The sequence below is a fragment of the Saccostrea echinata genome, unplaced genomic scaffold, assembly GCF_033153115.1.
Source record: "Saccostrea echinata isolate AGI-Se365-2 ecotype Australia unplaced genomic scaffold, CSIRO_AGI_Sech_v1 ptg000002l, whole genome shotgun sequence".
Classification (NCBI taxonomy): Eukaryota; Metazoa; Mollusca; class Bivalvia; order Ostreida; family Ostreidae; genus Saccostrea; species Saccostrea echinata.
Window position 1 is genome coordinate 13,338,994 of NW_026889751.1, and position 27,987 is coordinate 13,366,980.

The 27,987-nt window shown below is 34.7% G+C and overlaps 1 protein-coding gene across 1 annotated transcript in view; it reads right to left on the bottom strand.

Moving 5' to 3' along the window:
* Window positions 1–27,987, bottom strand: part of LOC133173141 (protein prenyltransferase alpha subunit repeat-containing protein 1-like) — a 71,350-nt gene continuing 43,363 nt past the window's right edge. The window contains exons 3-7 of the mRNA XM_061308084.1: window positions 18,572–18,647; window positions 15,261–15,365; window positions 9,403–9,709; window positions 753–979; window positions 1–311 (exon numbers count right to left, since the gene is read on the bottom strand). Coding sequence (XP_061164068.1) covers window positions 71–311; window positions 753–979; window positions 9,403–9,709; window positions 15,261–15,365; window positions 18,572–18,647 — 956 coding nt within the window. The 3' untranslated portion in view covers window positions 1–70. The remainder of the gene's footprint in view (window positions 312–752; window positions 980–9,402; window positions 9,710–15,260; window positions 15,366–18,571; window positions 18,648–27,987) is intronic.

Sequence of the window (27,987 nt, forward strand, 5' to 3'; positions counted from 1 at the left end):
TTAATTTCATAGTTTTAGATCATTGTACTTCACAATTTTTAAGACAAAACAGTAATAAGAAAGTAAATGATCATCTCCTGCAGTAGGTCTGAATCCAGTCCAAGTATTTCTGGGCTAGTTGTTGGTTGTATTTGTCTCGACCAATAAGGTCAATAGTGGACACTGTATCCACTTCATTTATCAGCAATACTTGTCTCTCATTTTCGAATTTGGTTTTCTTCTGTTGATTTTCCAGTGACTGGTCACTTAGTTGATTGGGTTCCTTAAAAGCTCTGTCACATGACTCACATAATGCTTGAAATACGTATCTCCTGAAAAGTACAGAAACAATATAAACTAAGCATTTAAACAGGCAATTCAGTCAGTAGTTTTACTTTTTCTTGACTATTGGCCTCAACTTTTTTTTTTGAATTTTATAGCTTTAGCTATGTAGTTGCAAAACATCTCTAGGGGCAAAAAATAAATGACCTTGACCTACAATGGATCTTTGACCTAACATTAAATCATTGACACTTTTAGGATAATAGTAACATCATAAGTAAATTTGCAACAGAAAATCTCTATCACAAAACAAGCAAAATTGATATGTCTAGTATATCCTCAATATAAAGGAGGATGGTTTTTTTGACATTTACTGAATTTTGAAACTGAATAAAATCATTCAGTAAAATTCATGCAGTTAACCACTTTACTTCTGACAACCTAGTTTACAAGAAAAAACTAAAATATTGAACTATAAAATTCTACATTACCTATGGTACCAGAGTGCTTCATGACCTGGATAACATTTAATTAGATCTGTGATCAGGTGCATTTCTTTTTGAATAATGTTCCTGTAATTCAGTAAGTATTGTTCAGACAGTTTTTCTGCCTGTTGGGATAAACATTTCAACAAGAACTGTCTGTAATGTAATCCACTATGATCTGAGATGTGTTTCTTTATCCATTCTTCTGTTGAATGAAGCTCATTACACACAACCTGCAAAAGAGAAAACTTCCAAACAATCAAGACATATCACCTCACTGAAGGAATCCCAGCTACCTGACCAAAACTCTTCCTAATTGAAACATTTTTAAGAGATTTAAGATTTTATGATGTCTTCTTTTGTATTTGTATGAATTTTCTTCTTAAATGCTACACATCCAATATTCACTTTACCAGTTCATAACCTTGATCTAGAAGTTTGACCTACTATTCAAAAGTTATAACTTGGCTTAACTTTAGCATCAGAAGAGACAGGGCATTCATATTTTTCAAATGTGCATTAACTGTAACAAGACCTTTTGGAATGCTTTATGATATTTGACCTCATGTCCTTGATGTTTGATGTGGTTTTCAGAAACTTTTATCTTGGCACTGAACTTCAAAAATTTAATTTTTTTTTTGTTTATGAACAGACAAAACAGGACAAACAGACAGTTACAGTATGCCATAAATAATTGCATCTCAACCATTAAGACCCCAAAAGTTGGGGACCACAATTCTCTGAATTTGTATGCTGTTTAATTGGTTCCTTCTCCCCCTACCATTGGCTGCATGTTTGAAGGTATTTTTTTATTAAAAGATATAAAACTCCCTTCTTCAAAGAAGATTCATGCCTCTGCCTTTGAATAGCATTCTACCAGTATGTCATGGAGAGAAGCATTTAAATGTAGAATATATTCATCTATTTACATTTGCTGTGTTTTTCTACTATACCAACTTAGAAATTGATTTGAATGTCATTTTACTCACACATAGAAATACAAAAGGAGACTTACACTAAAATGGTTGCACAATGTGGCTACAGAGATGTTAATAAACATAGGTAATCAAAGATTACGAAGCTAACCTCGACGAATGTTATCTATAAGTAATGCAAATTTCACATCATATTTTTTTTCCAGTTAGTGTACATCCAAAGATCAATATCCATGCAAGTTTCATTAAAGTAGGACTTATAGTTACTTGGAAAAAGACCTGCTCAAAAACTTTTAACCTGTTTACTACTCGAGAAAATTTTGGTCAGTTCCAAAATCCAAAGCAAGTCTGGAAGTTTTCATCCTTAGATGCACCATCTATACAAAGTTTATCATAACAGGCCATAATATTATATAGCTACTCCAAAAAATATCTTGGTCACTCATCTGGAAAATGTAGGTCAGATTCAGAATCCAAAGCAAGTCTGGAAGTATCCATCCCTATATACATCATCAATGCTAATTTGGTTAAAATATGGCTAAAATTCACTCATGTGGAAAATCTAGGTTAGATCCAGCATCCGAAGCTGGTGAGTTACTGTACATCCCTAGATGCATTATCCATGAAAGTTTGGTCCAAGTAGGGCTTATAGTTACTTAAGAATGGACCTGCTCCAAAATCTTTAACCTGGTCACTCATGTGGAAAATCTAGGTCAGATCCAGCATCCCAATCAAGTGCAGTAGTGTCCATCTCTAGATGCATCATCCATGCAAGTTTGGTCCGGGTAGGGCATATAGTTACTTGGGAACAGACCTGCTCCAAAAACATTAACCTGGTCACTCATCTGGAAAATCTAGGTCAGATCCAGCATCCGAAGCAAGTGTGGTAGTGTCCATCCCTAGATGCATCATTCATGCAAGTTTGGTCCAGGTAGGGCTTATAGTTACTTGGGAATGGACCTGCTCCAAAAACTTTAACCTGGTCACTCATCTGGAAAATCTAGGTCAGATCCAGCATCCGAAGCAAGTGTGGTAGTGTCCATCCCTAGATGCATCATCCAGGAAAGTTTGGTCTAGGTAGGGCTTATAGTTACTTGGGAATGGACCTGCTCCAAAAACTTTAACCTGGTCACTCATCTGGAAAATCTAGGTCAGATCCAGCATCCGAAGCAAGTGTGGTAGTGTCCATCCCTAGATGCATCATTCATGCAAGTTTGGTCTAGGTAGGGCATATAGTTACTTGGGAATGGACCTGCTCCAAAAACTTTAACCTGGTCACTCATGTGGAAAATCTAGGTCAGATCCAGCATCTGAAGCAAGTGTGGTAGTGTCCATCCCTAGATGCATCATCCATGCAAGTTTGGTCCAGGTAGGGCTTATAGTGGCCCTGAGTGTCGAGTTAAGGTCAAAATTTGAAGCCCTTCACCGGTATATGGTGACGTCTTTATATGAGTGAAAAATTTCTTTTTAAAAATTGAAATTTCAGAGTCAAATTTTTACTTGAGATATGAAATACTCAGGGTTATTATACAAATGAATGTCGGTGCACATTTAATTATTGTTTGCTCTTATATTTAATTGCTTTGTTTTATTAATATTTATTTTTTAATTTATTGGGAGAAATGGAGGGTTTTTGTTATTCAACATTAAAAATATAATGAAAAGTTGGTCATGGTGACCTACTTTTCAGTCAACTTATTCCGAGGACCCAAGATGCATCAACTGACAAAGGTTGATGATTCTACCAAATAGTACCCAAAGTTATTTAAATATAGCCATAAAATTTCAAAAGTAGGTCATGGTGACCTACTTTTCAGTTCTTGTACTCCTAGGACCAAAGATGCATCAACTGACAAAGTGTGATGATTCTAAGCCAATTAGTACCCAAAATATTTAATTATAGCCATAAAAATTGAAAAGTAGGTCACAGTCACCTACTTTTAAGTCGACCTACTTTGAGGACTCAAGACACATCAACTGACAAAGTTTGATCATTCAAAGTCAATTAGTACCCAAAATATTTCAAGATAGCCATAAAATTTCAAAAATTGGTCGCAATGACCTAGTTTTCAGTTGACGATTTTCGAGGACCCAAGATGCAGCAACTTACAAAGTTTTATGATCATAAGCCTTAAAATGTCCAAAATATACACCTAAAATGCTTTGAACGCGAATATTTGCAAAGTTAAAGTAGGTCACTGTGACCTACTTTTTAATAAATATGTTTTAAGGCCCCAAGATGCATCATCTTACAAGATTTAATGTTTCTAAACCTCTCAGTGTTTGAATTAATGACCTTAAATGTTTTCAAAAAGATTAGCCATTAAATTCAAAAAGTACGTCAAGGTGACCTATTTTTTAGTTGACGTATTCCGAGGACCCAAGATGCATTAACTGACAAAGTTTGATGATCATAGGCCTTAAATTGTTCAAAATATGCCTCTAAATCATTTTGAAAAAGAATGACTGCAAAATTTATAAAGTAAGTTACCGTGACCTACTTTTAAGTCTACATTATATGAGGTCCTTAGATGCATCAACTGACAAGATTTGATGATCTTAGTCCTTACAGTAAGCAAAATATCAACATTTTAATAAAACATGATTTTTTGTCAACTTTGAAGTGACTTTGAGACCATGCCCTTTGTCCCAGGGTGATACCTTGAACAATTTTTAATCTTCAACATATCCTCATCCTTTTGTGTAAGTTTGGTGATAATCTGCCCTGTTGTTCTTCAGAAGAAGATTTTTTAGCAACCAGTACTTTTGGTTTTACTTACCTAATTATCTCCCTCTTGTTTAAGGGTCACAACCCTTGTTTTAGTATAAACGGGAGCCCTTGGGCCAAGGATACCCTGTGACAAATTTGACAATAATTGGCCAAGGGGTTCTTGAGTTATGGCCCATATTCTAACAAGAGGCCCAGGGGCCACATCGCTCACCTGAGCACTATGGCTAGGAAAAAGCAGAAATCAGTTCAGTCTAGAAAGGTTGAAAAGTTTAAATAAAAAAGTGGTTCGGGGGGGGGGGGGGGGGGGGGGGGGAGGGGGGGGGGGGGAGGGGGGAGGGGGGTCATGAATTGAACAAATTTGAATCTACATTATCTGAGGATGCTTCCATGTAAATATGACCAATCATGGCTTTGCTGTTCTTGAGAAGAAGATTTTTAAAGATTTTTCCTATATATTCCTATGTAAAACTTTGATCGCCCATTGTGGCCCCACCCGACCCCCGGGGGTCATGATTTGAACAAACTTGAATCTACACTATCTGAGGATGCTACCATATAAATATGACCAATCATGGCTTTGCTGTTCTTGAGAAGAAGATTTTTAAAGATTTTTCCTATATATTCCTATGTAAAATTTTGATCGCCCATTTTGGCCCCACCCGACCCCCGGGGGTCATGATTTGAACAAACTTGAATCTACACTATCTGAGGATGCTACCATATAAATATGACCAATCATGGCTTTGCTGTTCTTGAGAAGAAGATTTTTAAAGATTTTTCCTATATATTCCTATGTAAAATTTTGATCGCCCATTTTGGCCCCACCCGACCCCCGGGGGTCATGATTTGAACAAACTTGAATCTACACTATCTGAGGATGCTACCATATAAATACGACCAATCATGGCTTTGCTGTTCTTGAGAAGAAGATTTTTAAAGATTTTTCCTATATATTCCTATGTAAAACTTTGATCACCCATTTTGGCCCCACCCGACCCCCAGGGGTCATGATTTGAACAAACTTGAATCTACACTACCTGAGGATGCTTCCACATAAGTTTCATATTTTCAAGCACAGTGGTTCTTGAGAAGAAGATTTTTTAATGATGCCATTAATTTTTCATGAATTCTTAATTATCTTCCCTTGGAAGATGGCGTGGCCCTTCATATGAACAAACTTGAATCCCCTTTACCCAAGGATACTTTGTGGCAAGTTTGGTTGAAATTGGCCCAGTGGTTCTTGAGAAGAAGATGAAAATGTGAAAAGTTTACAACAACAACGACAACAACGAAGACAAACAACGGACAAATTTTGATCAGAAAAGCTCACTTGAGCCTTTGGCTCAGGTGAGCTAAAAAGTTTATGCACATCGCACAAATAGCCATAGTATTAGCTCTTTGAGCCTTTGGCTCAGAAGAGCTAACAAGAGGCCCATGAGCCACATCGCTCAACTGAGCACATTGGATAGGAAAAAGCACAAATCACTTCAGTATTGAAAAGTTTAAAGGGGGGGGGGGGGGGGCTTGGATTTTGAACTACCTGAGGATGATTCCATATCAATATAACAAATGGCTTTGCTGTTCTTGAGCAAAAGATTTTTAAAGATTTTTTTCCTATATATATTCCCTTGTTAAAAATCCCCTCCTCCCCCCCCCCCCCCCCCCCATTTAAACAAACTTGAATCTACACTACCTGAAGATGCTTCCATATCAATACGACTAAATATGGCTTTTCTGTTGTTGAAAAGATTTTTTCCTATATATTTCTATGTAAAAATTTGATCATTTGATCCCACACTGTGGCCCCACCCTACCTCTGGGGGTTATGATTTGAACAAACTTGAATCTACAATACCTGAAGATGCTTCCATATCAATATGACAAAACATGGCTTGCTGTTCCTGAGAAAAAGATTTTTCCAGTTTTTTCCCTTATATATTCCTATGTAAAACTATGATCCCCCATTGTGGCCCCACCCTACCCCCAGGGGTCATGATTTAAACAAACTTGAATCAACACTACCTGAGGATGCTTCCATATCAAAATGACTTATCAAGGGTATGCTGTTCTTGAGAAGAAGATTTTTCAAGATTTTTTTCTGTATATTTCTATGTAAAACTTTGATCCCCCATTGTGGCCCCACCCTACCCCTGGGGGTCATGATTTGTACAAACTTGAATTTACACTACCTGAGGATGATTTCATATCAATATGACTTATTGTGGCTTTGTTGTTCTTGAGAAGAAGATTTTTAAGGATTTTTTTTCTATATATTCCTATGTAAAACTTTGATCCCCCATTGTGGCCCAACCCTACCCCTGGTGGTCATGATTTGAATCTGCACTACCTGAGGATGATTCCATATCAATATGACTAATTGTGGCTTTGTTGTTCTTGAGAAGTATTTTAAAGATTTTTTTCTATATATTCCTATGTGAAACTTTGATCCCCCATTATAGCCCCACCCTACCCCTGGGGGTCATGATTTGAACAAACTTGAATCTACACTACCTGAGGATGATTCCATATCAATATGACTAATTCTGGCTTAGTTGTTCTTGAGGAGAAGATTTTTAAAGATTTATTCCTATATATTCCTTTTTAAAACTTTGATCCCCCATTGTGGCCCCACCATACCCCAGGGGGTCGTGATTTGAACAAACTTGAATCTACACTATGTAATGAAGGTCTCACATAAGTTTCAACTTTTACAGCCCAGTGGTTCTTGAGAAGAAGATTTTTAAAAGATACCACCAAATTTTCACTAATTCTTAATTATCTCCCCTTGAAAGAGGGTGTGGCCCTTCATTTGAACAAACTTGATCAATCCCCTTTACCTAAGAATGCTTGGTGTTAAGTTTGGTTGAAAATGGCCCAGTGGTTCTGGTGAAAAAGTCGAAAATGTGAAAAGTTTACAGATGGACGGACAGACAGACGACAGACAAAATGTGATCAGAAAAGCTCACTTGAGCCTTTGGCTCAGGTGAGCTAAAAATTGAGTGTATTTTTGCTGCTTTTAAACATGTAAAATGTAAATACTGTATACAGGGAATTTTTTGTCCCCATTTTATTTTCGCCCCTTTCACCCCCTCCCATATGGGCAAATTTAAAACGGGGCAAAGTCAAAGTAAACAACCTTATCTCTTTAACACATCTCTATCTGGGTGAATTTAAAATGAGGCAAAATTGTTTGAAAGTGTGAATGGGCCAAAAACACATGGGGCAAAAATTACTCTGTAACAGTATAAAGAATGTTTTTTTGTTTTGTGTGAATTATTGGTGTGTAAATAACAAAGACTTGCATGTAGGCATATTTTTCAGGAAGCGCTAGCATGCTTCATGAGATATGCCTATGTGACAAGTCTATGTGATTTACATACCATTCTACTACAGTTATTGTTGACATCAAAGAAGTGCTGTGGACATTATTCTCCAATAAATTATGAGTCATAAAGAAATTATCAGATCAGAAACACATATCAAACCTGCATGATTGAACTGAATATTTGACTTCAGATGCTAATACTTATTTAGACCATATCATTCTGCAGTTGAAACAGTGTGTACTGCTTAAAGCAGCTGATAAATGTCAGTTTTTATAGCGAAAGGAGGCTCTTCCACAGACCTCTCCACAACATTTATACTCAGTGATTTTACTGATTACACAATAAAATAGACAACTGATATATTTTTTTTTTACTTTCATAAAAATAACTTCCTTAGTTTTCAACAAAACAGGATGAAGTTTAGAATATAAATATGTATAATGGGTTGGTTCATATCAGCATTATCAAAATTGAATGCAAGGACATGCATACACATGTGCTGAAATCTGATTGGCTAATACTTTATAGGCTTTAGTTTTCAATATAATTCTTTAAACATAGTCACACATTAGGAAGTTCTACAATATGATACATAGAAAATGCATGAAGGTGTGCTGGATTCTGATTTGCTAATACTCATATGACTGTATCTCTCATAGTTTTCAATTAAAATCTTTGAGATTTTACACATAAGTATTTATTGTGAGTCTCTTTACGAGGAAGACATGAGAATATCTAGAAAACATGGGCAAGTATGTGTGCTGAAATCTGATTGGCTAATACTCAAAGGACTATACTGGCATTGTTTTATGATGAAATACTTTTGAAAATAAAGTGTAGATTTATTAAACAAAAGAATTGCCTAATTTAATGAAGCTTGTAGGGAATAGGGCCCAAAGTGGAGTAAGGGAGCTTTTGGGGAACATCTGTAACGGTCCCCGTTACAATTAGAACTAGTTTATCATAGTTATATCATAGTTATCATAGTTATATGTACATTCTACATGTAAAAGGAAGTTAATATAATAAGAATATACCATTTAAATTTTTGTTGAAAATATTGCAATACAATTAAAATATCACAATACAAAATCTCTAGCCAATACCCAGCCCTATAAATGAATAATAAGACATCTCTCACAAATTATATTTTGTTTCATTCAGACTATAGCATGGAACACAGACTGCAAAATGTCTGAATTGACCTAACAAAAACTGTCCAGTTCAACACTAATTGCAAGTTCTTTTTGTTGTTGTTTTTTTTTGGGGCATGAAAAATGTCTTACAAAGAGCTTTACTGCCCTTACATATACACTGTATCTTACAAATCAATAGAAATCAAAGTTGAAAACCTAGATTTGACTTCTGAATGAGCTAAGAAAGGAAGTAACTGTCCCCAAACAATCCCAGGAATGATTTCATTGTGTCAAAATGGACATACCATACTGAAGTTATTACTTGTATACCAATTCTTCTCACTGTAGATGCACTCTACAAGCAAACACACTATCCCCCACTATCCTGACATCCATTTAGACAAAACTGTTCTGCTTCATAGTGCATTGCATTATTCCAAACATAATTTAGCTGAAAATAAATACTTCTTGTGCTAGTGACCAAGATTAAACACTTTTCTAATTTCCCAAATCAGTAACTGTTCTTACCTGTAAAGAAGAATTAAAACAATGCTGCAACACCCAGATTCCATGACTCCAAGCATTGTAATTACAAGGATGATTATCTGCAGCACTTTTGCATATACTCAGTTCCATTCTAATTTGCTCACTGTAATCAGGTTGATTTATAATGTCAGGGCCATTGTCTTCACATGGTACATTGAGTGAGGCATCCATATTTAGATCAATTGCATCCATATTTACAAATTTATCACAAACAATGCTTCCTGTACTTGTATTACTACCTGCACTAGAGGCTAAACAGTTGTCTACAAATCGATGAAGTAACCACTTTCTGTGAAAAGGAAAACAAAAATTTCTGTTGATTATACTCCAAAACTTTAAATGTAAATGAATAGTTTTTTGTGCAACTTGAATTAGGTTAATACCCCAGTAAGTAATGAACCAGTCAGATAGATTTCACATAACAGAATATCAATTTAATTATCCACAGAAAATATGTATACTCTGCTGTTCCAGTGGTAACCATACATACATGTATATTCCCTCTCTGGTTATTTTTACGTATTGATCTCATAATATTGAAACGAGAGGCCCATGGGCCACATTGCTCACCTGAGCTTATTGGCTAGGAAGAAGCAGAAATCAGTTCAGTAGTTCAGTATTGAATGAGGGGGGGGGGGGAGGGGGAGACTGTAATTAACACTACTTCAGGATACTTCCATATCAATATTACTAATCATGGCTTTGCTGTACTTAAACAGAAAAATTTTAGATTTTTTTTCCTATGTTTTCCACCATCACGGTAGCTCATTCTGTAGAGCACTTGCTCCATGATCGGAAGGTCGTGAGATCGAGCCCCGTCTGCGACTGACATAAGTCAATAAAAAATAGGTAGCAACTATTCCTTCCCCAAGCGCTCGGCACTTTGAAGTGAAAGTGGGTCCTCTGGATGAGACCTTAAAACTCGAGGCCCCGTGTCACGGCAGGCAAAGACACAATAAAGATCCCTCACTGCTCAATGGCCCTGTAAAGGTCTAAATTTGAAGTCCTTCACCGATATATGGTGAAGTCTCTATATGAGTGAAAAATTCTCAATCGGGACATAAAACAACATACAATCAATCAACCTTATGTTTCCCTATGTAAAACTCTGATCTCTCATTGTTGCCCCCCCCCCCCCCCCCCCCCCACCACCCAACAAATTTGAATCTACACTACCTGAGGATACCTATAATAATATATGTAGAGTGCTTGCTCCGTGATCGGAAGGTCATGAGATCGAGCTCTTGCCTCGACTGACCTAAATGGATGAAAAATAGGTAGCAACTGTCATGGCTTTGCTGTTCTTGAGCAGAAGATTTTTTCAAGATGATTCCTATATTTTCTTATGCAAAACTTTGACCCTGTTATGCCCCCATGATTTAATAAAACTTGATTCTACAATACCTAGGTTTGCTTCTGTATAAATATGACTAATAATGGCTTAGTTGTTCTTGAGAAGAAGATTTTAAAGATATTTCTTATGTAAAAGCATTTTACAGTAGAAAGGGATTTACCAAGGGAAAGTTTAAAAATTGTAATTACTCCGTAACTAAGCAGTAATTTATTGACAAAGATTGTATTGAAGTCCATGGGGACAAGCAATTTTTTAAAATAAAAATTCAAATAACAAGAATATCAATAAATACTGTGGTGAAAAGATGCATTAAAACATTAGAAATAGAATGACAATTGTAAAAACGATTTTTCTTCAATCAGATATGTTTTTTAAAATTGATTTTTTTATTAATAAAAAAAGAGGGAGATAACTTTTACCAAAATTCAAGGTCATATTAAATTAGGACACATCCCATCCTTACATGCTATTAGTAATAAATGGGAATTATTTCTAAACATCTGAGTATTCAACACCTACACATCTGTTATGTATTCAATTTCATTTAATCTGTTGCTATTAGGGATGGAATACCTGAAGGTAGTTCTATACTCGGCACTAAATGGGCTCAAACTTATAAAAAATTGCTTTTATAACATAGATATACATCCCAGCAATGGATAGACATAAGAAAAACTAGATATCATTGAGATGGTGGCCATCTCAAAGGGCCCCGCTTTCAGCAATGAACATGAAAATGTAAGGTAGCTGAAAAGGGTTTATTTTGAAGAGGAACACTTGTGTAATATTAAGGGATGTGTTGTTTGAGTCTAAAGGGCTTCTATGTCATCCTTGTTATAATAAAAAATGGCATGAAAATCACGAGTGCTCCATAACCTCTATCAAAAAGCGGCACAAAAATCACAAATGTTGAATATCCTCTAAGAAAACTGTTGCATATCCTCTATCAAAATATGGAAGGAAAATCACAAATGTTCCCTATCCTAAGTCAATTGGTAAAGTTTGAGGTTGACTGGACTTAAGAGAAAGAAACCATGCACCGAACAAAGATTTTAAACAAAGAGGCTATTTTTGACCTTGACTCTTGACCTAGAAACTTCGTTCAAGGTCACTGCACATCCATTGACCAGTGGCTATCTGTGAGTGAAGTATGAGCCACATTGGACCAAAAGGAGAGAAGATATGCTCCAAACGAGAATTTTTCATATAATTCTGCTATGACCTTGACCTTAGACCTAGAAACATGGTTCAAGGTCACTGCACATCCTTTACCCAAAGACACTCTGTGGGTGAACTATGAGCCAGATTGGGCCAAGGAGAGAGAAAATATGCTCCGGACAAGAATTTAAACAGAGAGGCTATTTTTGACCTTGACCCTTGACCTAGAAACTTCGTTTAAGGTCACTGCATATCCATTGACCAGTGGCACTCAGTGAGTGAAGTATGAGCCACACTGGACCAAGAGGAGAGAAGATATGCTCCAAACAAGGATTTTTCATATAATTCTGCTTTGACCTTGACCTTAGACCTAGAAACATGGTTCAAGGTCACTGCACACCCTTTACCCAAAGACACTATGTGAGTGAACCAGAGCCAGATTGGGCCAAGGAGAGAGAAAATATGCTCCGAACAAGAATTTAAACAGAGAGGCTATTTTTGACCTTGACTCTTGACCTAGAAACTTTGTTCAAGGTCACTGCACATCTATTGACCAGTGGCACTCAGTGAGTGAAGTATGAGTCACATTGGACCAAGAGGAGAGAAGATATGCTCCGGACAAGGATTTTTCATATAATTCTGCTATGACGTTGACCTTAGACCTAGAAACATGGTTCAAGGTCACTGCACACCCTTAACCTTAAGACACTCTGTGGGTGAAGTATGAGCCAGATTGGGCCAAGGAGAGAGAGGATATGCTTCGGACAAGAGATCTCGGACGGACGGATGGACAGACTGATCACTATAGGGCGCCCGCAGAGCGGGGCCCTAATTATATGTCAACATGCTTATTTTTCTGCTATTACCTCTCCGCAGTATATTCCCCGAAACGCCAAATACTGAAACTCAAGAAAATTTACCTGTCTTCAAATATGTCAATAAATAAGAATTAAAATCTAGACAGTCAAACTTTAATACTCCAAATAGATTAGAAACATGTCATTAAACCATATTTAATCATTGTTTGGCGTAAATTAATATAAATATGTGCACTTTGTAGGGCTATTGCATCAAAATATTGACACGACAAAATATGCTGCATAGTTCAATCTGGGTCATTTTTAAATATTTTTATGGACTCAATCTTCAAAAAAGTGGTTTCTTTTTACAAAATAACATCTTAGAAAAAGAATTAGCTAAAAAAAATTATATCTTGACGCATTACTTTTCATGGTACAAGCTCTGCACTATAGGGACCCCCAAGAAATTTTTCTCCCCAAAATACTATCTTGCCATATATTTTACTATATATTTGTAGTCTGAGTGTATTTATCAAGTTGTACATATGTAAAAGTCGCCCGCGTGGCGCAGTGGTTAAAGCGTCTGCTCTAGAGTAGCGAAGTAAGGAGTTGATCCCTACGTCGCAGGTTCGAATCCCACTGTGGGACATGGAGACCGGTCCTTCAGATGAGACCGTATAAACCGAGGTCCTGTGTCACAGTAAGTGCTGGCACGAAAAAGATCCCTCACTGCTCAATGGCCATAAGTGCCGAGTATAGGACAAAATTTGCGGCTCTCCACCGGGAAGTGGTGGTGTCTCCATATGAGTGAAAAATTCTTGAGAGGGCATTAACAAAATACAAACATATGTAAAACAATAATAAAACACATCCAATACCTACTGTCCCTAAAATTCACCTTCATGAGTTGATTTAGATTAAAAATATATCATTTGTAAGTAAATGTAAAGACAATGAATCTGACCAAGACTGACAGATTCTGGCAAATTGGGTACAGAAAGTTGGTGTGCTGCAAGTGAATCAACTATTTTCATTTCCTACTATTCTTTGTATTCTGTGAAAAAATTGCATTGCATTGTGCTTTAATCCGATGGGTTTGCAGGGTGGGGGGGGGGGGGTTATGTCTATAAAAGTGATAATTATTTTAAGTTAATATTTTGATGTTTGAAATAATGAAACTTATAAAAGTTATAAAAGTTGAAAAGTTGTCGCTGTCAAATTGTAGCCAATTCCTTCTCTTGCGAGCTATCAGTCTTAACTTCACCTTGCCCTTCAACAATATAGTCTTTGACTGTCTGTCTCGCATCGGCCTCAATAGCTTACTCGTGGTCCACGTTATTGGCATATTCTCATGCACAGAAATGTCGTTTATGTTATATCTTTATTACCTTTTCATGTCTCTGTCAACCTCAAGTTATTTCCATTCTTTTCTCTTTACTTAAATTCAAGTTACACTTTTGTTGACGAGACCGACTTATAGCAAAATCATCACCGGATATTTAAAACGCCTAGTAAAAGTCAAACCAATGTAGTTAAAAAATCACATCTCAGGAAAAGGAAGAGTGGTTCTGGTTTTACTATTTGTTAGTGACGTAGTGCGAGTATAGATCAAATCTACTTTAACTTCATCACTGATTCAACATCCAACTTCTTTAGCTAGCTTCTGAATGCCTGACTTTCCCAAAGCTTTGCCTTATATACCCTTTCATTTAGCTAGTCCAATCCAAGAGTTGTCAGGTCATTCCATTATTTGAGGTCTTCAATGTGTTTTACTCAAATGGCCCTATAAATTCCTATGTGAAACTTTGACTCTCTGTTGTGGCCCTGCCCTACCCCTCAGGGTCATGATTTGAACAAACTTGAATCTACACTACATAAGAATACATCTGTTTTAATATGACTAATAATGGCTTAGCAGTTCTTGAGAAGATTTTAAAAGATATTTCCTAAATATTCCTATGGTAAACTTTGACCCCCTTTTGCGGCCCTGCCCTTCCCCCAGAGGTCATGATTTGAACAAAATTGAATCTACACTACCTGAGTATACTTCTGTTATGACTAATCATGGCTTTGCTGTTCTAGAGAAGATTTTTAAAGACATTTCCTATATATTCCTGTGTAAAACTTAGACCTCCTCTTGCAGCCCCGACCTACCCCCGGAGGTCATGATAGGAACAAACTTGAATCTAGAGTATGCAATGAAGCTTTCACATAAGTTTTATCTTTTCTTGCCCAGTGGTTCTTGAGAAGATTTTAAATGATGCCACCAAATTTTCACCAATTCTTAATTATCTCCCTTTTAAAGAGGATGCAGCACTTCCTGTGAACAAATTTAAATCCACTTCACCAAAGGATGCTTTGTGGCAAGTTTGGTTGAAATTGGCCCAGTGGTTCTTGAGAAGTCGAAAATGTGAAAGGTTTATGGCCTACAGACAGATGCCGGACACTCTTTGATCAGAAAAGCTCACTTGAGTCTTCAGCTCAGGTGAGCCAAAAAGTTCACAAAAGTGCTGCAAATTTTAGTTTACCTGTGAGAAAATGTTTCTGGGCTCTTTGGATGTTTCTTCAGAATTAGAGCTCCAAACTTTAGATCCTCTGTGACAGAAAGGTCTGCATTATCTACCAGCTCTTTCCTTTAACATAAACATCAAAGATGTATATAGGTAAGCAGTGCATTTTGGCATGTAACAATTGTTTGTTTTAATGTAATAGCAAATGCGGAGAGCCACCCTATGCTCTGCTCTAGTAACAAGTGGGGAAAAATTAAATGTTTTGTGAGTTCAGGTGTAAAATTCTAAAACTCCAAATCCTCTTTGAACACAAAACAACAGTGGCTAGTGCAAAGCAATTTTACTTGAAGAGAATTTAATAGAATCTTGGTATCTCATAAACCCTGCATATACAGTCAAAACTGTCTTAGTGGCCACTTGAAATTAATGGCCACTCGCGGTCAGTGGCCACTTTCAGTTCCCCCCGACAATTTTCCTATACATTTTAACAGGAATAAACGGCCACCTGTGTAACTCGGCCAGCAGCCACTGAAATCCTCACCCACAACCTAATTTACACTGTAATAGGCGGCCATTTCGTCCACTGTCGCGATTCTATCCCATCTTTTAAACACATTTGCTTGGATAATTATATGCTCATTGGTCAACCGTAACCTATTAAAGCAATTAAACAAATTAGATATGCTGAACTCTGTTTGTGTTAATGAAAAAATTATATTCTCCTGTTAGAACATTTGGTCATTTTTTTTTTAAATTACAGGTAATGATTTTTCAAGACTGATGATTGAAAAATGAAAAGAATTTAATTACAATAAATAATTTTCCCATTGCTTAAGAAATTAATTCTTAAAGTTAGATTTTGTACTTTAGGATATTCATTCACCATTAATAAGAATGTTCACTGTGATACATATATTACCTAATACAAAGCTACAATATTTTCACACCTTTTAAATTTTGATTCCCTAAATGCTACTCTGGTGAAAACAACGTGATTATCTCGTGCATTTCACTATCAGGAGACGATTTATAGAGATTAGTTACGCTCTATTGAACATGCTCTGAAATGATTTCAAACTGCTTAATACAAGGGCTGTTCGAAAATTATTGAGACAAATTCTTTTACTCCACAAAGGACAGAGATAAATTCATGAAAATTCGTCAACATTTTATAAAGAACGAATAAAATAAATGTGCAAAATTTCTAATTTATAGGATAATTAGACAAGTCCTGGTGAAATTATAAACAAGCATATGTCTATTGACCTGGAGCAGCATCACTACGTCATTTTAACGTCACGTCAGCCGATATTTTCTCATTGTGAAATGATCAGGAAGCGTTCAATCTACTTTCTCTGTCATTACATATAACATTCCTAAATTCAAACTGTCTCTGATAATTCTTAAATGATTCTATGAAAAAAATTAAAATAAAATGTGTGCCGTTGCTTCTCCAGTGTAAAATATACACGGTGTCATATACAGGTTGACTTAGTATCATGCATTACCAAGTTATGCAATGCAGGTCAACGGTATTTATTCCGTAATAATTGATGGTCGTCCAGAGCTTTTGTTTTTACTCTGGTTGAATTATTTGTAAGAAAAAAATATACCAATGAAAAAATAAACCCTTAGAATGTTTTATTGCATTGTTATTGTTTCAGTAGGTCGGTTAGTCTGGACAAGAGTTCTCAATACTGCTACACAAAATTTTAGGTATGCTCGCTGCTCTGCTTTGACGTCAAAATCCATTTTGTCGTCGTTACCAGATTGCTATACCGCGCTTAATTTTTTTAATGATCTCCGTATTTCTGATCGAAATTCTAACAAACTAGCACAAAATGAAGTCAAAATTAAATTTAAATATTATATACATATTTTGATTTTTTTTTCGCTCTTACTATGGGTCCACTGGGAGATTTTACGTTGGTGTTACATATTTTCAATATCTGATTTTGTGACTGCACCGGGTACCCCTACCACTGACACATTAATATACCATTGAAAAAAGAAATAAAATATTTTTGAAATATTTCTTGCTTTTATTAATTCTTAGTGTTTGTCAAACGTATATGCAAATTTTCACCGAAAAACGTTCATTAGAAAGAAGAATATACACAATGTCTAAATAATTTCCGAACAGCCCTTGTACAATACACTTTTCTGGTCAACTGATCTACTTTATTTATGTGTCTGTGTACAACAGAGAAATTCTGACAGCTTTATACAAAAATTAAAATTTACCAGACTTTAATAACTTCAGCAAGTAAGCTAACTGTCTATTAAACAAGTGTATTGAGTGGGGGTGGGTTTGATGAATACACTGCTGATCATTGCTTGAACTTATGAAAGATAATTTTTAAGGGGAATTTATTGACAAATTCTTATTGAAAAATTTTTCTACACTTTTTTTATAATCCTACCATTTTTGTGTGTGTGTGTGTTGGAGGGTGGGGTAAAAATAATTAAAAAATTTATGTAAGGCACATATATTTTTTCAAATGACAATTAATTTCAATGTAACAACAGCACACTGATGAATGTATGTGACTTTTAACTGACATATATGAACGTAAACAAAAACATTTTTGTAATTCTTTAAGATGTTTAAGATTCTTTAAGATTTTTTAAATGTACATGAATTAATACATATACACATGAAAAGCATTTGTGAAATTGATTTGATTTAAGGTCAGACGATACGTTCCTCAAATATCTGTTATGTATATCTTCGTAATATATGAAAAATATGCAAAAATTTCATTACCTTCTGATTTCTAAACCAGTTTCTAATCGTCTTTAAAAAATCCAAACACTAAAAAATTTGGTATTCCCAAATTAATTTTTTTTTTCAAAGGATTATATAAGAAAAACTATCCTCTGGTATCTTGCATAAATGCCTGGTAAGGTACCTCAATTTTTTGTGAGTAAACATGTTAAAGTAGCAATACTTCAATGACAAAATCTTGGAAAAAATTATATATTATTGAGGAACGTATCGTCTGTCCTTAATCTCTGATTATATCATTATTAATTAATTTAACTGTAGTGTTAAATGTTGTTCATTTACTGACTGACTGTCTATTTCAAGGGAAACTGGAATAAGAGGCCACTTGTCTTAAGTGGCCAGTTTCCAAACTTCCCAAAGGTGGCCTCTTAAAACAGGTTTGACTGTACATCCCAATTAAACATGCATTATTTCACATATGATGTCAGATCTTTTGTCAGAATATTACTGATAACATAAAAACTTTTCACCATCTGAAATATTACTGTCTATGACTTGAGAATGTGAATACTTAAATCATAGCTAGTATTATGTAAAATACCTAGTGTTCCAAGCTGTAGCACAATCAGCATTTACTAGCAATATGGCTCTGGTTATACTGCATAGTTCACTTGGGTCTGTAAAACATTGTACACATCTTAGATTACTACCAAAGGTTGTGCATGCACCTACCATAAATTATTGTGTCAGTATTATTTATTATAATATAAGCCATTCCAATTTAAGTTTGAACCCAATCATTTTCATTGAAACTGATTTTTTAACCCTTTGAATTCATGGGCCTAAGCCCATTTCACATTTCAAAATTTAATCAGCATCATTTTGGTGAATTGGGAAAAATTGTTTCACAACAAGAAGTAGAGAAACAAGAGGCCCAAGGGCCTTGAATTGCTCTTCTGATAGATTGTACAACCTATCACTTCTATTTAAAGCCTCAAAGTATTCTTATATTAAGATAATGCCTTGAATTCAAAAAATAGGTCATTATGACCTATATTTTGGTTAAAACACCCTGAGAACCCAAGATGCATCAACTAACAAAGTTTGATGATTCTAAGCCTCTTACTATCTTAAATATTGAGATAGAGCCTTGAGATTCAAAAAGTAGGACAAAGTGACCTACTTTTTGAAAAAGACACTCCAAGACCCCGAAATGCATCAACTGAAACAAGAGGCCCAAGGGCCTTGAATCGCTCTTCTGATAAACTGTACAACCTATCACTTCTATTTGAAGCCTCCAAGTATCCTGTATATTTAGATAAAGCATTGAAATTCCAAAGGTAGGTCATCATGACCTACATTTTAGATGAAACACTCTGAGAACCCAAGATGATTCTAAGCCAATTAATACCTGAGAGTTGGTCATGGTGACCTACTTCTCACTTGTCATTCTCTGAGGACCCAAGATGCATCAACTAAGTTTAATGATTCTAAGCCAATTAATACCTAAAATATTTTTAAAATTATAACCATAAAATTTCAAAAGTAGGCCACAGTAACCTACTTTTCAGATGACATTGAGGACCCAAGATGCATCAAATGACAAAGTTTGATGATTCTAAGCCAATAAGTACCTGATACATGTATATTTAAATAAAGCCATAAAATTTCAAAAATAGGTCACAGTGACCTCCTTTTCAGTCGACTAACTTTGCAGACCAAAGATGCATCAACTGACAAAGTTTAATGATTCTAAGCCAATTACTTCCTGAAATATTTAATTAAAGCCATAAATTTTCAAAAGTACATCATGGTGACCTACTTTTCAGTCGACTTACTCTGAAGACCCAAGATGCATCAACTGATAAAGTTTGATGATTCTAAGCCAACTAGTACTCAAAATATTTAACTATAGTCATGTAAATTGAAAAGTAGGTCACAGTGACCTACTTTTCAATTGACCTACTCTGAGGACCCAAGATGCATCAACTGACAAAGAGCCATAGCACATTTGATAGGCATTTTCGCCTACTCTACTAGTGATTTCTTAAATTCATTGTTTATCCAAAATTTTGTCATATAATATTAGTTTATACATACGTAAAACCAAACCACACAATAATGATATTTCAATATTGATAGTTCCTTCATATGATGAATATAAAAGTTATCCAGTTTGTATGGAGTGTATAGTAAATATTGAGGTATCCACCTAAAGATGACAAACTGTTGCCAAAGACCACCCTTAACCAGAAAAACAACTTTTGAATAATTTTATTTGGATATGACTGCACTTCATTACATTTAGATAATTTTGGTTAAAGGTGGTCTTCATATTGAAAATGATGAAAATATATATTCAAATTTTCTTCTCATATAATCATAAGATTTAGCAATCTGTCTTAAATTTATCCATTCGACGTCATTGACTTCGTTGGCGCAGTGGTATGATTGCTGGAATGTAAATATGGTGATTGCGAGTTCGAGCCCCACATTTTTCTATTTATGCTTTTTAAAATTTTTTTTTCTTTGTATATCTTTTCTACGTTTTTCTTTATTACGTTTTATAATATGCATAATTTCAGGAAGTTATAATATACACACTACACTTTGAAAGTATCTCGGGAAAAGACAGTCCTAAACTATTTTATTAAAGTCATATATGGCGTATTTAACTAAAATTAAAAAGATCTTTCTATTTGTTTTATTACTTTATATAAAGATAGGACTTTCCTGTATATTACACAATTAAAATCAATCACGTTTCACAGGTATTAGAAATTTAATACAATATCCGATTTATTTAACGACTCCGCATTTAATTAACAGACACAGTTTAAAATCAATTTAACTATGGAAACATTAGGTTATTCAAGTTCAAAATCGGTGAAAATTTTTATTTGAACGAAAAAAACATATATCACGTTTATCTTCACTCAATCTCGTATTTTAATTTTTTATTTTTTTAGCTCAGATACGCCATATATAGCTCCAAAGTTTGTAAATTCATAGCTGCTTGTTTTATTTTTATTGATTTTCTAAATCTTTTGTCTCAGAATTAGAGTATTGAACCAATTAAATGAATGTCATTTGACATACTTGCAACCAAGAAAATATAATACTCGTCCTCAAACCATATTACATAGTTTGATCTTGAATTGAAAAGGTATATCTATAAATAGAAACAGGTGATTTCCTTTTAAATTCTTTAGTCGGCCGTGTCGTCGGAGAGGCAGCTATGGCTCTTTTGATGATTCTAAATAGCCAAATAGTACCCAAAAATATTAAATACAGCCATTTAATTTCAAATGTAGGTCATAGTGACCTACTTTTCAGTTGTCGTACTCCAAGGACCCAAGATGCATCAACTGACAAAGTTTGATGATTCTAAGCCAATTAGTACCTGAAATATTTAATAAAAGCCATAAATTTTCAAAAATAGGTCACAACTTCTTAGTATTCAAATTAATGACCTTAATTGTTTTGAAAAAGATTAGCCATAAAATTCAAAAAGTAGGTCAAGGTGACCTACTTTTTAGTTGACATACTCTGAGGACAAAAGATACATCAACTGACAAATTCTGATGATCATAGGCCTTATGTTGTTCAAAATATGCCTCTAAATCATTTTAAAAAAGAATGTCAACATTTTAATAAAATGTAATTTTTGGTCAACTTTGAAGTGACCTTGAGACCACGCCCTTTGCCTCAAGGTAAATCGCCAAGCAAAGCAAATTTTCATCTACAACATCCTCATCCTTTTGTGTAAGTTTAGTGATAATCTGCCCTGTTGTTCTTCAGAAGATTTTTTAGCAACCAGTACTTTTGGTTTTATTTACCTAATTATCTCCCCCTTGTTTAAGGGTCACAACCCTAGTTTTAGTATAAACGGGAGCCCTTGAGCCAAGGATACCCTGTGACAAATTTGACAATAATTGGCCAAGGGGTTCTTGAGTTTTGGCCCATATTCTAAAAAGTTTACGCACATCGCACAAATGGTCATAGCATTAGCTCTTTGAGCCTTTGGCTCAGAAGAGCTAAAAAATTTAATGATTTTAAATTTGCTTATATTTTAAAATATTTAGATATTGCCTGGAAATTCCAAAAGTAGATCACTATGACCTACTTTCAAGTTGACATATTCTGAGGATTCAAAATACATCAACTGACAAAATTTGATGATTCAAAGCCAATTACTACCTCAAATTTTTAAATAAAGCCATAAAAATTCAAAACAAGGTCATAGTGACCTACTTTTGAGTTGACACACTCTGACGAACCAAGATGCATCAACAGACAAAGTTTGAAGAATCTTATTCTATTAGAATCTCAAAACATTGATGACCTACTTTTCAGTTGGCATTCTCCAACGAAAGAAGATGCATCAACTGACAAAGTTTGATGATTCTAAGACAGTAAGTACCAGAAATATTTAAATATAGCCAATAATTTTCAAAAGTAGGTCATGGTGACCAACTTTTAACTTGAAGCTCTCCAATGACCCAAAATGCATCAACTGACAAAGTTTGATTATTCTTAGCCAATTAGTATCTAAAATATTTTTAAAAAGCCATAAAATATCAAAAGTAGGTCAGGTTGACCTACTTTTAAGTCGACATTCTCCGAAGACCCAAGATGCATCAACTGACAAAGTTTGATGATTCTAAGTCAATTAGTACCAGAATATTTAAATATAGCCATAAAAAATCAAAAGTAGGTCACAGTGATCTGCTTTTCACATGACTTTTTCCGAGGACCCAAGATGCATCAACTGACAAAGTTTGATGATTCCGAGACAATTAATACCTGAAATATTTTTAAAAAGCCATAAAATTTCAAAAAAGGTCACAGTGACCTACTTTTAGGTCAACATTCTCTGAGGACCCAAGATGCATCAATTGACAAAGTTTGGTGATTCTAAGTCAATTAGTACCAGAATTATTTAAATATAGCCATAAAATTTCAAAAGTAGGTCATGGTGACTTACTTTTCAGATTTTCTCCAAGGACCGAAGATGCATCAACTGACAAAGTTTGATTATTCTAAAGACAATACCAGAAATATTTAAATATAGTCATAAATTATTAAAAGTACATGTAGGACACAGTGACCTACTTTTCAGTTGAAGTTCTCTGAGGACCCAAGATGCATCAACTGACAGTTTGAGGATTCTAGGCCAATTAGTACCAGAAATATTTAAACATAGCCATAATATTTCAAAAGTAGGTCATGGTAACCTAATATTCAGTTGATGTCCTCAGAGGACCCTAGAAGCATCAAAGGACAAAGTTTGATTATCAAAGGCCTTAAAGTGTTCTAAATATGCCTCTAAAACAATTTAAAAATGAATGCCTGCAAAATTTAAAAAGTAGGTCAATGTGACCTACTTTTTGATAAATCTGTTTTAAGACCCCAAGATGTATCAACTTCCAAGGTTTGGTGATTCTAAACCTCTCATTATCTGAAATAATGACCTTTAATGTTTTCAAAAAGATTAGCCATAAAATTCAAAAAGTAGGTCAAGGTTACCTATTTTCAGTTGACATATTTTGAGGACCCAAGATGCATCAAATGACAAAGTTTGATGATCATAGGCCTTAAACTGTCCAAAATATGCCTTTAAATCAATTTGAAAATGAATGCATGCAAAATTCAAAAAGTACGTCACCATGACCTACTTTTGAGTCAACATGATATAATGTCCTAAGATGCATCAACTGATAAGATTTGATGATTTTAGTCCTTATAGTGAGCAAAATACATGTATCAACATTTTAATAAAACATGATTTTTGGTCAACTTTGAGGTGACCTTGAGAACATGCCCTTTGGGTGATGCCTTGAACAATTTTTAATCTTCAACATATCCTTATCCTTTTGTTTAAGTTAGGTGATAATCTGCCCAGTGGTTCATGAGAAGAAGGTTTTTTAGCAACCAGTACTTTTTTTATTTCCCTAACTATCTCCCCTTGTTTAAGGGTCCCAACTAAAGATGTCCAGTTGAGGTGGTTTCACTATAGAATTGTACATCGAATTCTTGCAACTATTACATATTTATATAAGATTGGAATTGCAGACTCGGAACTTTGTACATTTTGCAGATGTAATGCAGAAACATTAGGTCATTTATTTTGGGAATGCATATACAGTGAAAACTGTCTAATCTGACACCTGTGCAATCCGTCACACTGTGGATTCCGACGTTAAATTTCGTTCCCATTTTACTATTTTCGTTTTATTTTTCACACTGTGCAATCCGACTTCCTGTCTAATCCAAAACAAAATTTGTCTCCCAGTGTATGTCAGATTAGACAGGTTTCACTGTATGTAAGTGAAATATGGGATAGCATATTAACATGGATAAAAGAATTTCATTTAGATATCCCATTGAACAAAACTGATGTTTTACTTGGTGGATTTTACAAATATTTCAACATTTTTAATATGTTAATATGTATTGTAAAAAGAATTATATTTAGAAAAAGGAGTAAAAAAGAACTACCATCCCTTATGGGAATTAAATGTGAAATATTATATTATTATAAATGTGAAAAATTTATTTATACAAATAATGGTGAATTGGACAATTTTTAATAGAAGATGGGCATGGCTCTCTATTGGTAATAGTACTTCTACTTAAGTACATGTATATTGCCCCTACAACCTTAGATATTACAAGATAATGAATTCTTTACTATTGAATTTATACATATAGTAAGAACAATTGAATTTTCAACATTTATTAAAACAAATCAAAACATGAAACTACGATGCTCACAATCACTCAACAAGCTAAAAAAATTTACACAAACTAGAAATATGTCCATAGGACATGAATGCCCCGCCAAGGGTATATTAGTAATGCAACATTTTAACACAAATTGAGAAAAGTGAGGTCAAGGTCAAAGGAAAGGTCAAGGTCAAAAAATATTGCTGCAGTTGAATAGCTTACATCAGTATGTATCAGCATATGACGTTTGATTCAGAAACTAATTTAAGAAAAGTGAGGTCAAGATCAAAGGAAAGGTCAAGATCAAAAAATGTTGATGCAGTTGAAAAGGTTACATCAGTATGTATTAGCATATGAAGTTTGATGAAAATATTATGAATGGTTTCTTTAAAACTGAGCTAAACACTAATTTAAGAAAAGTGAGGTCAAGGTCAAAGGAAAGGTCAAGGTCAAAAAATATTGATGCAGTTGAATAGCTCTCATCAGTATGTATCAGCATATGAAGTTTGACACTAATTTAAGAAAAGTGAGGTCAAGGTCAAAGGAAAGGTCAAGGTCAAAAAATGTTGATGCAGTTGAAAAGGTTACATCAGTATGTATTAGCATATGAAGTTTGATGAAAATATTATGAATGGTTTCTTTAAAACTGAGCTAAACACTAATTTAAGAAAAGTGAGGTCAAGGTCAAAGGAAAGGTCAAGGTCAAAAAATATTGATGCAGTTGAATAGCTCTCATCAGTATGTATCAGCATATGAAGTTTGACACTAATTTAAGAAAAGTGAGGTCAAGGTCAAGGGAAAGGTCAAGGTCAAAAAATGTTGATGCAGTTGAATAGCTCTCATCATTATGTATCAGCATATGAAGTTTGTTAAAAATATCTTGAATGGTTTCATTAAAACAGAGCTAAACATTAATTTAAGAAATGTGAGGTCAAGGTCAAAATAAAGGTCAAGGTCAAAAAAATGTTGATGCAATTGAATAGCTTACATCAGTATGTATCAACATATGAAGTTTGATTACACTATCTTGAATGGTATCTTTAAAACTGAGCTAAAAACTAATTTAAGAAAAGTGAGGTCAAGGTCAAAGGAAAGGTCAAGGTCAAAAAATGTTGATGCAGTTGCATAGCCCTCATCAATATCTATCAGCATATGAAGTTTGATAAAAATATCTTGGATAGTTTCTTTGAAACTGAGCTTTGAACAGAGCTAAACGCAAAGTGTGACGGAAGGACAGACGGAAGGACAGAAGGACGGAAGGACGGAAGACGGACATGACAAACACTATATGCCCCGGCCATATTCATGGCGGGGCATAAAAACACAAATCTATCATACATCCATCTTGTTTTATACAACATATCTTTGGCCTTCTCGGGGGCTACTCACATATAAAGTAAAAACAAATTCCTGGGTTGACACCATCAGGAAATTATAACACAGTCACCACAGAAACCTGGGTTGACACCATCAGGTTGTGAGTAAAGGTACCCAGGTTGACACCATCAGGTTTTAATGAATGGAACCTGGGTTGACACCATCAGGTTTAATTTTGAGATACCTGGGTTGACACCATCAGGTTTACATGAAAGGACCCGGGTTGACACCATTGGGTAGCTATATTTAATTAATTACCTAATGCAGGAAAGTTTACCTGAATTGGGGGTAAACAGGTGACAATACAAAATATTGTGAGAGCCCCAACAATGGCATTTGTAATAAAAGCTTTTTCTTTAGCATTATGGAAAGGTGAAGTATGGGGAAGGTGGGTGGGATAACAAAAAAAACACAGAGCATGTACATCCAGCTAAAGATACAACAAAGGAATGATGATGGTAAGTGAAATTGATGCGGATTGGTTTTCGAGATCACGTGGTGCTACTGACCACCAGAGATGTGGCTGCCCATTATGCAATGCATTACCTAATATGGTCAAGGTATACTGGTTCCTAAGACAGATAATCTTTTCTAAGAATAGCCTCCTAATCTAAGTGTCAAACAATGATTGTTTTACGAGTTCAATTTTATTCACACAACTTTACATAGACTAGATTGTAATCCTTACTACACGGCTTTATACAATGAATGTTTAACCAATGATTCGTTAATAGTACCAACAATATATATATATAGAAAATATTATGTACACATGAAAACTAATTAGTATAAACAAAAATTTTTTTTTACAAATAAATATCATTTATTATCAGACAATGATATATGCATATCCATGCAACTGGATAAGTGGAGTATGAAAGATGAAAGCATGTGAAAAATAACCTCATGTTACATTAATGAATATGTAAAATATTACTCTGTTAAATAAACTTATAGATTCCAAGGCTCCCCAACCTTGGCTATAAGGATACATTTATATGTACTGGGGTAATAAAAAAAATATTTATAAAAAAAAAAGGTCCCATCCCTCTTTTTACTTAAAATGAGAGCCCTTGGGCCAAGAATACTCTTTGACAAATTTGACAAAAATTGGTCAAGGGGTTCTTGAGTTATGGCCATATTCCATAAAGTTGACGCACACTGCAAAAATGGCCATAGCATTAGCTCTTTGAGCCTTAGGCTCAGAAGAGCTAAAAACTCAAACCAATGCATTGAAATCTTCCTGACTTTCAATTCTGTCAAGACTTACCTCTTTTAAACCAGCAGAGCCATTAGTATATGCAAAAATCATAGGACACAATGCTCACCTGAATCACCTTATTCCTGTGGTTCCTCAGAATAAGAGGAAGAGTTTTAAAAAGATTTTTTTCTCATATAACAGTATATTACCATGCAAAATTTTGCACAAAATTCAAACTTTCACAACCTGACGATACTTGCATATTAATATGACTATTCATGGTCTGGTTGTTAATCAAAAGATCTTTTAAAAAATATGTTTTTCTTATAATTCCCTTGTAAAACTTTGATTTTCTATGGTACTATATATATATATATATATATATATATATATATATATATATATATATATATAAGGGATGTCAGATCAGTCAATTTTTGATAATCAGTTACTCGGAGGTTTTTCCGATCAAGTACCAGGGTACACGGTAAAAATGTAAATAAAAGTGTGTTAATTTTCTTGAGCCACGTTAACCTCTGAAATTTATTTATCAAATGAACACAAAAGACACAATTAATGCATCAAAAATCACAAATGGTTTACAGTTCTTGTTTAGGATCTATTTGATCAATGCAAAAGGAGGTTACGCAGGTTTGTGATGAAAAGGATAGTGAAAGGGAAGGAACGGACGCTGTTGGGATCGCTAGTCT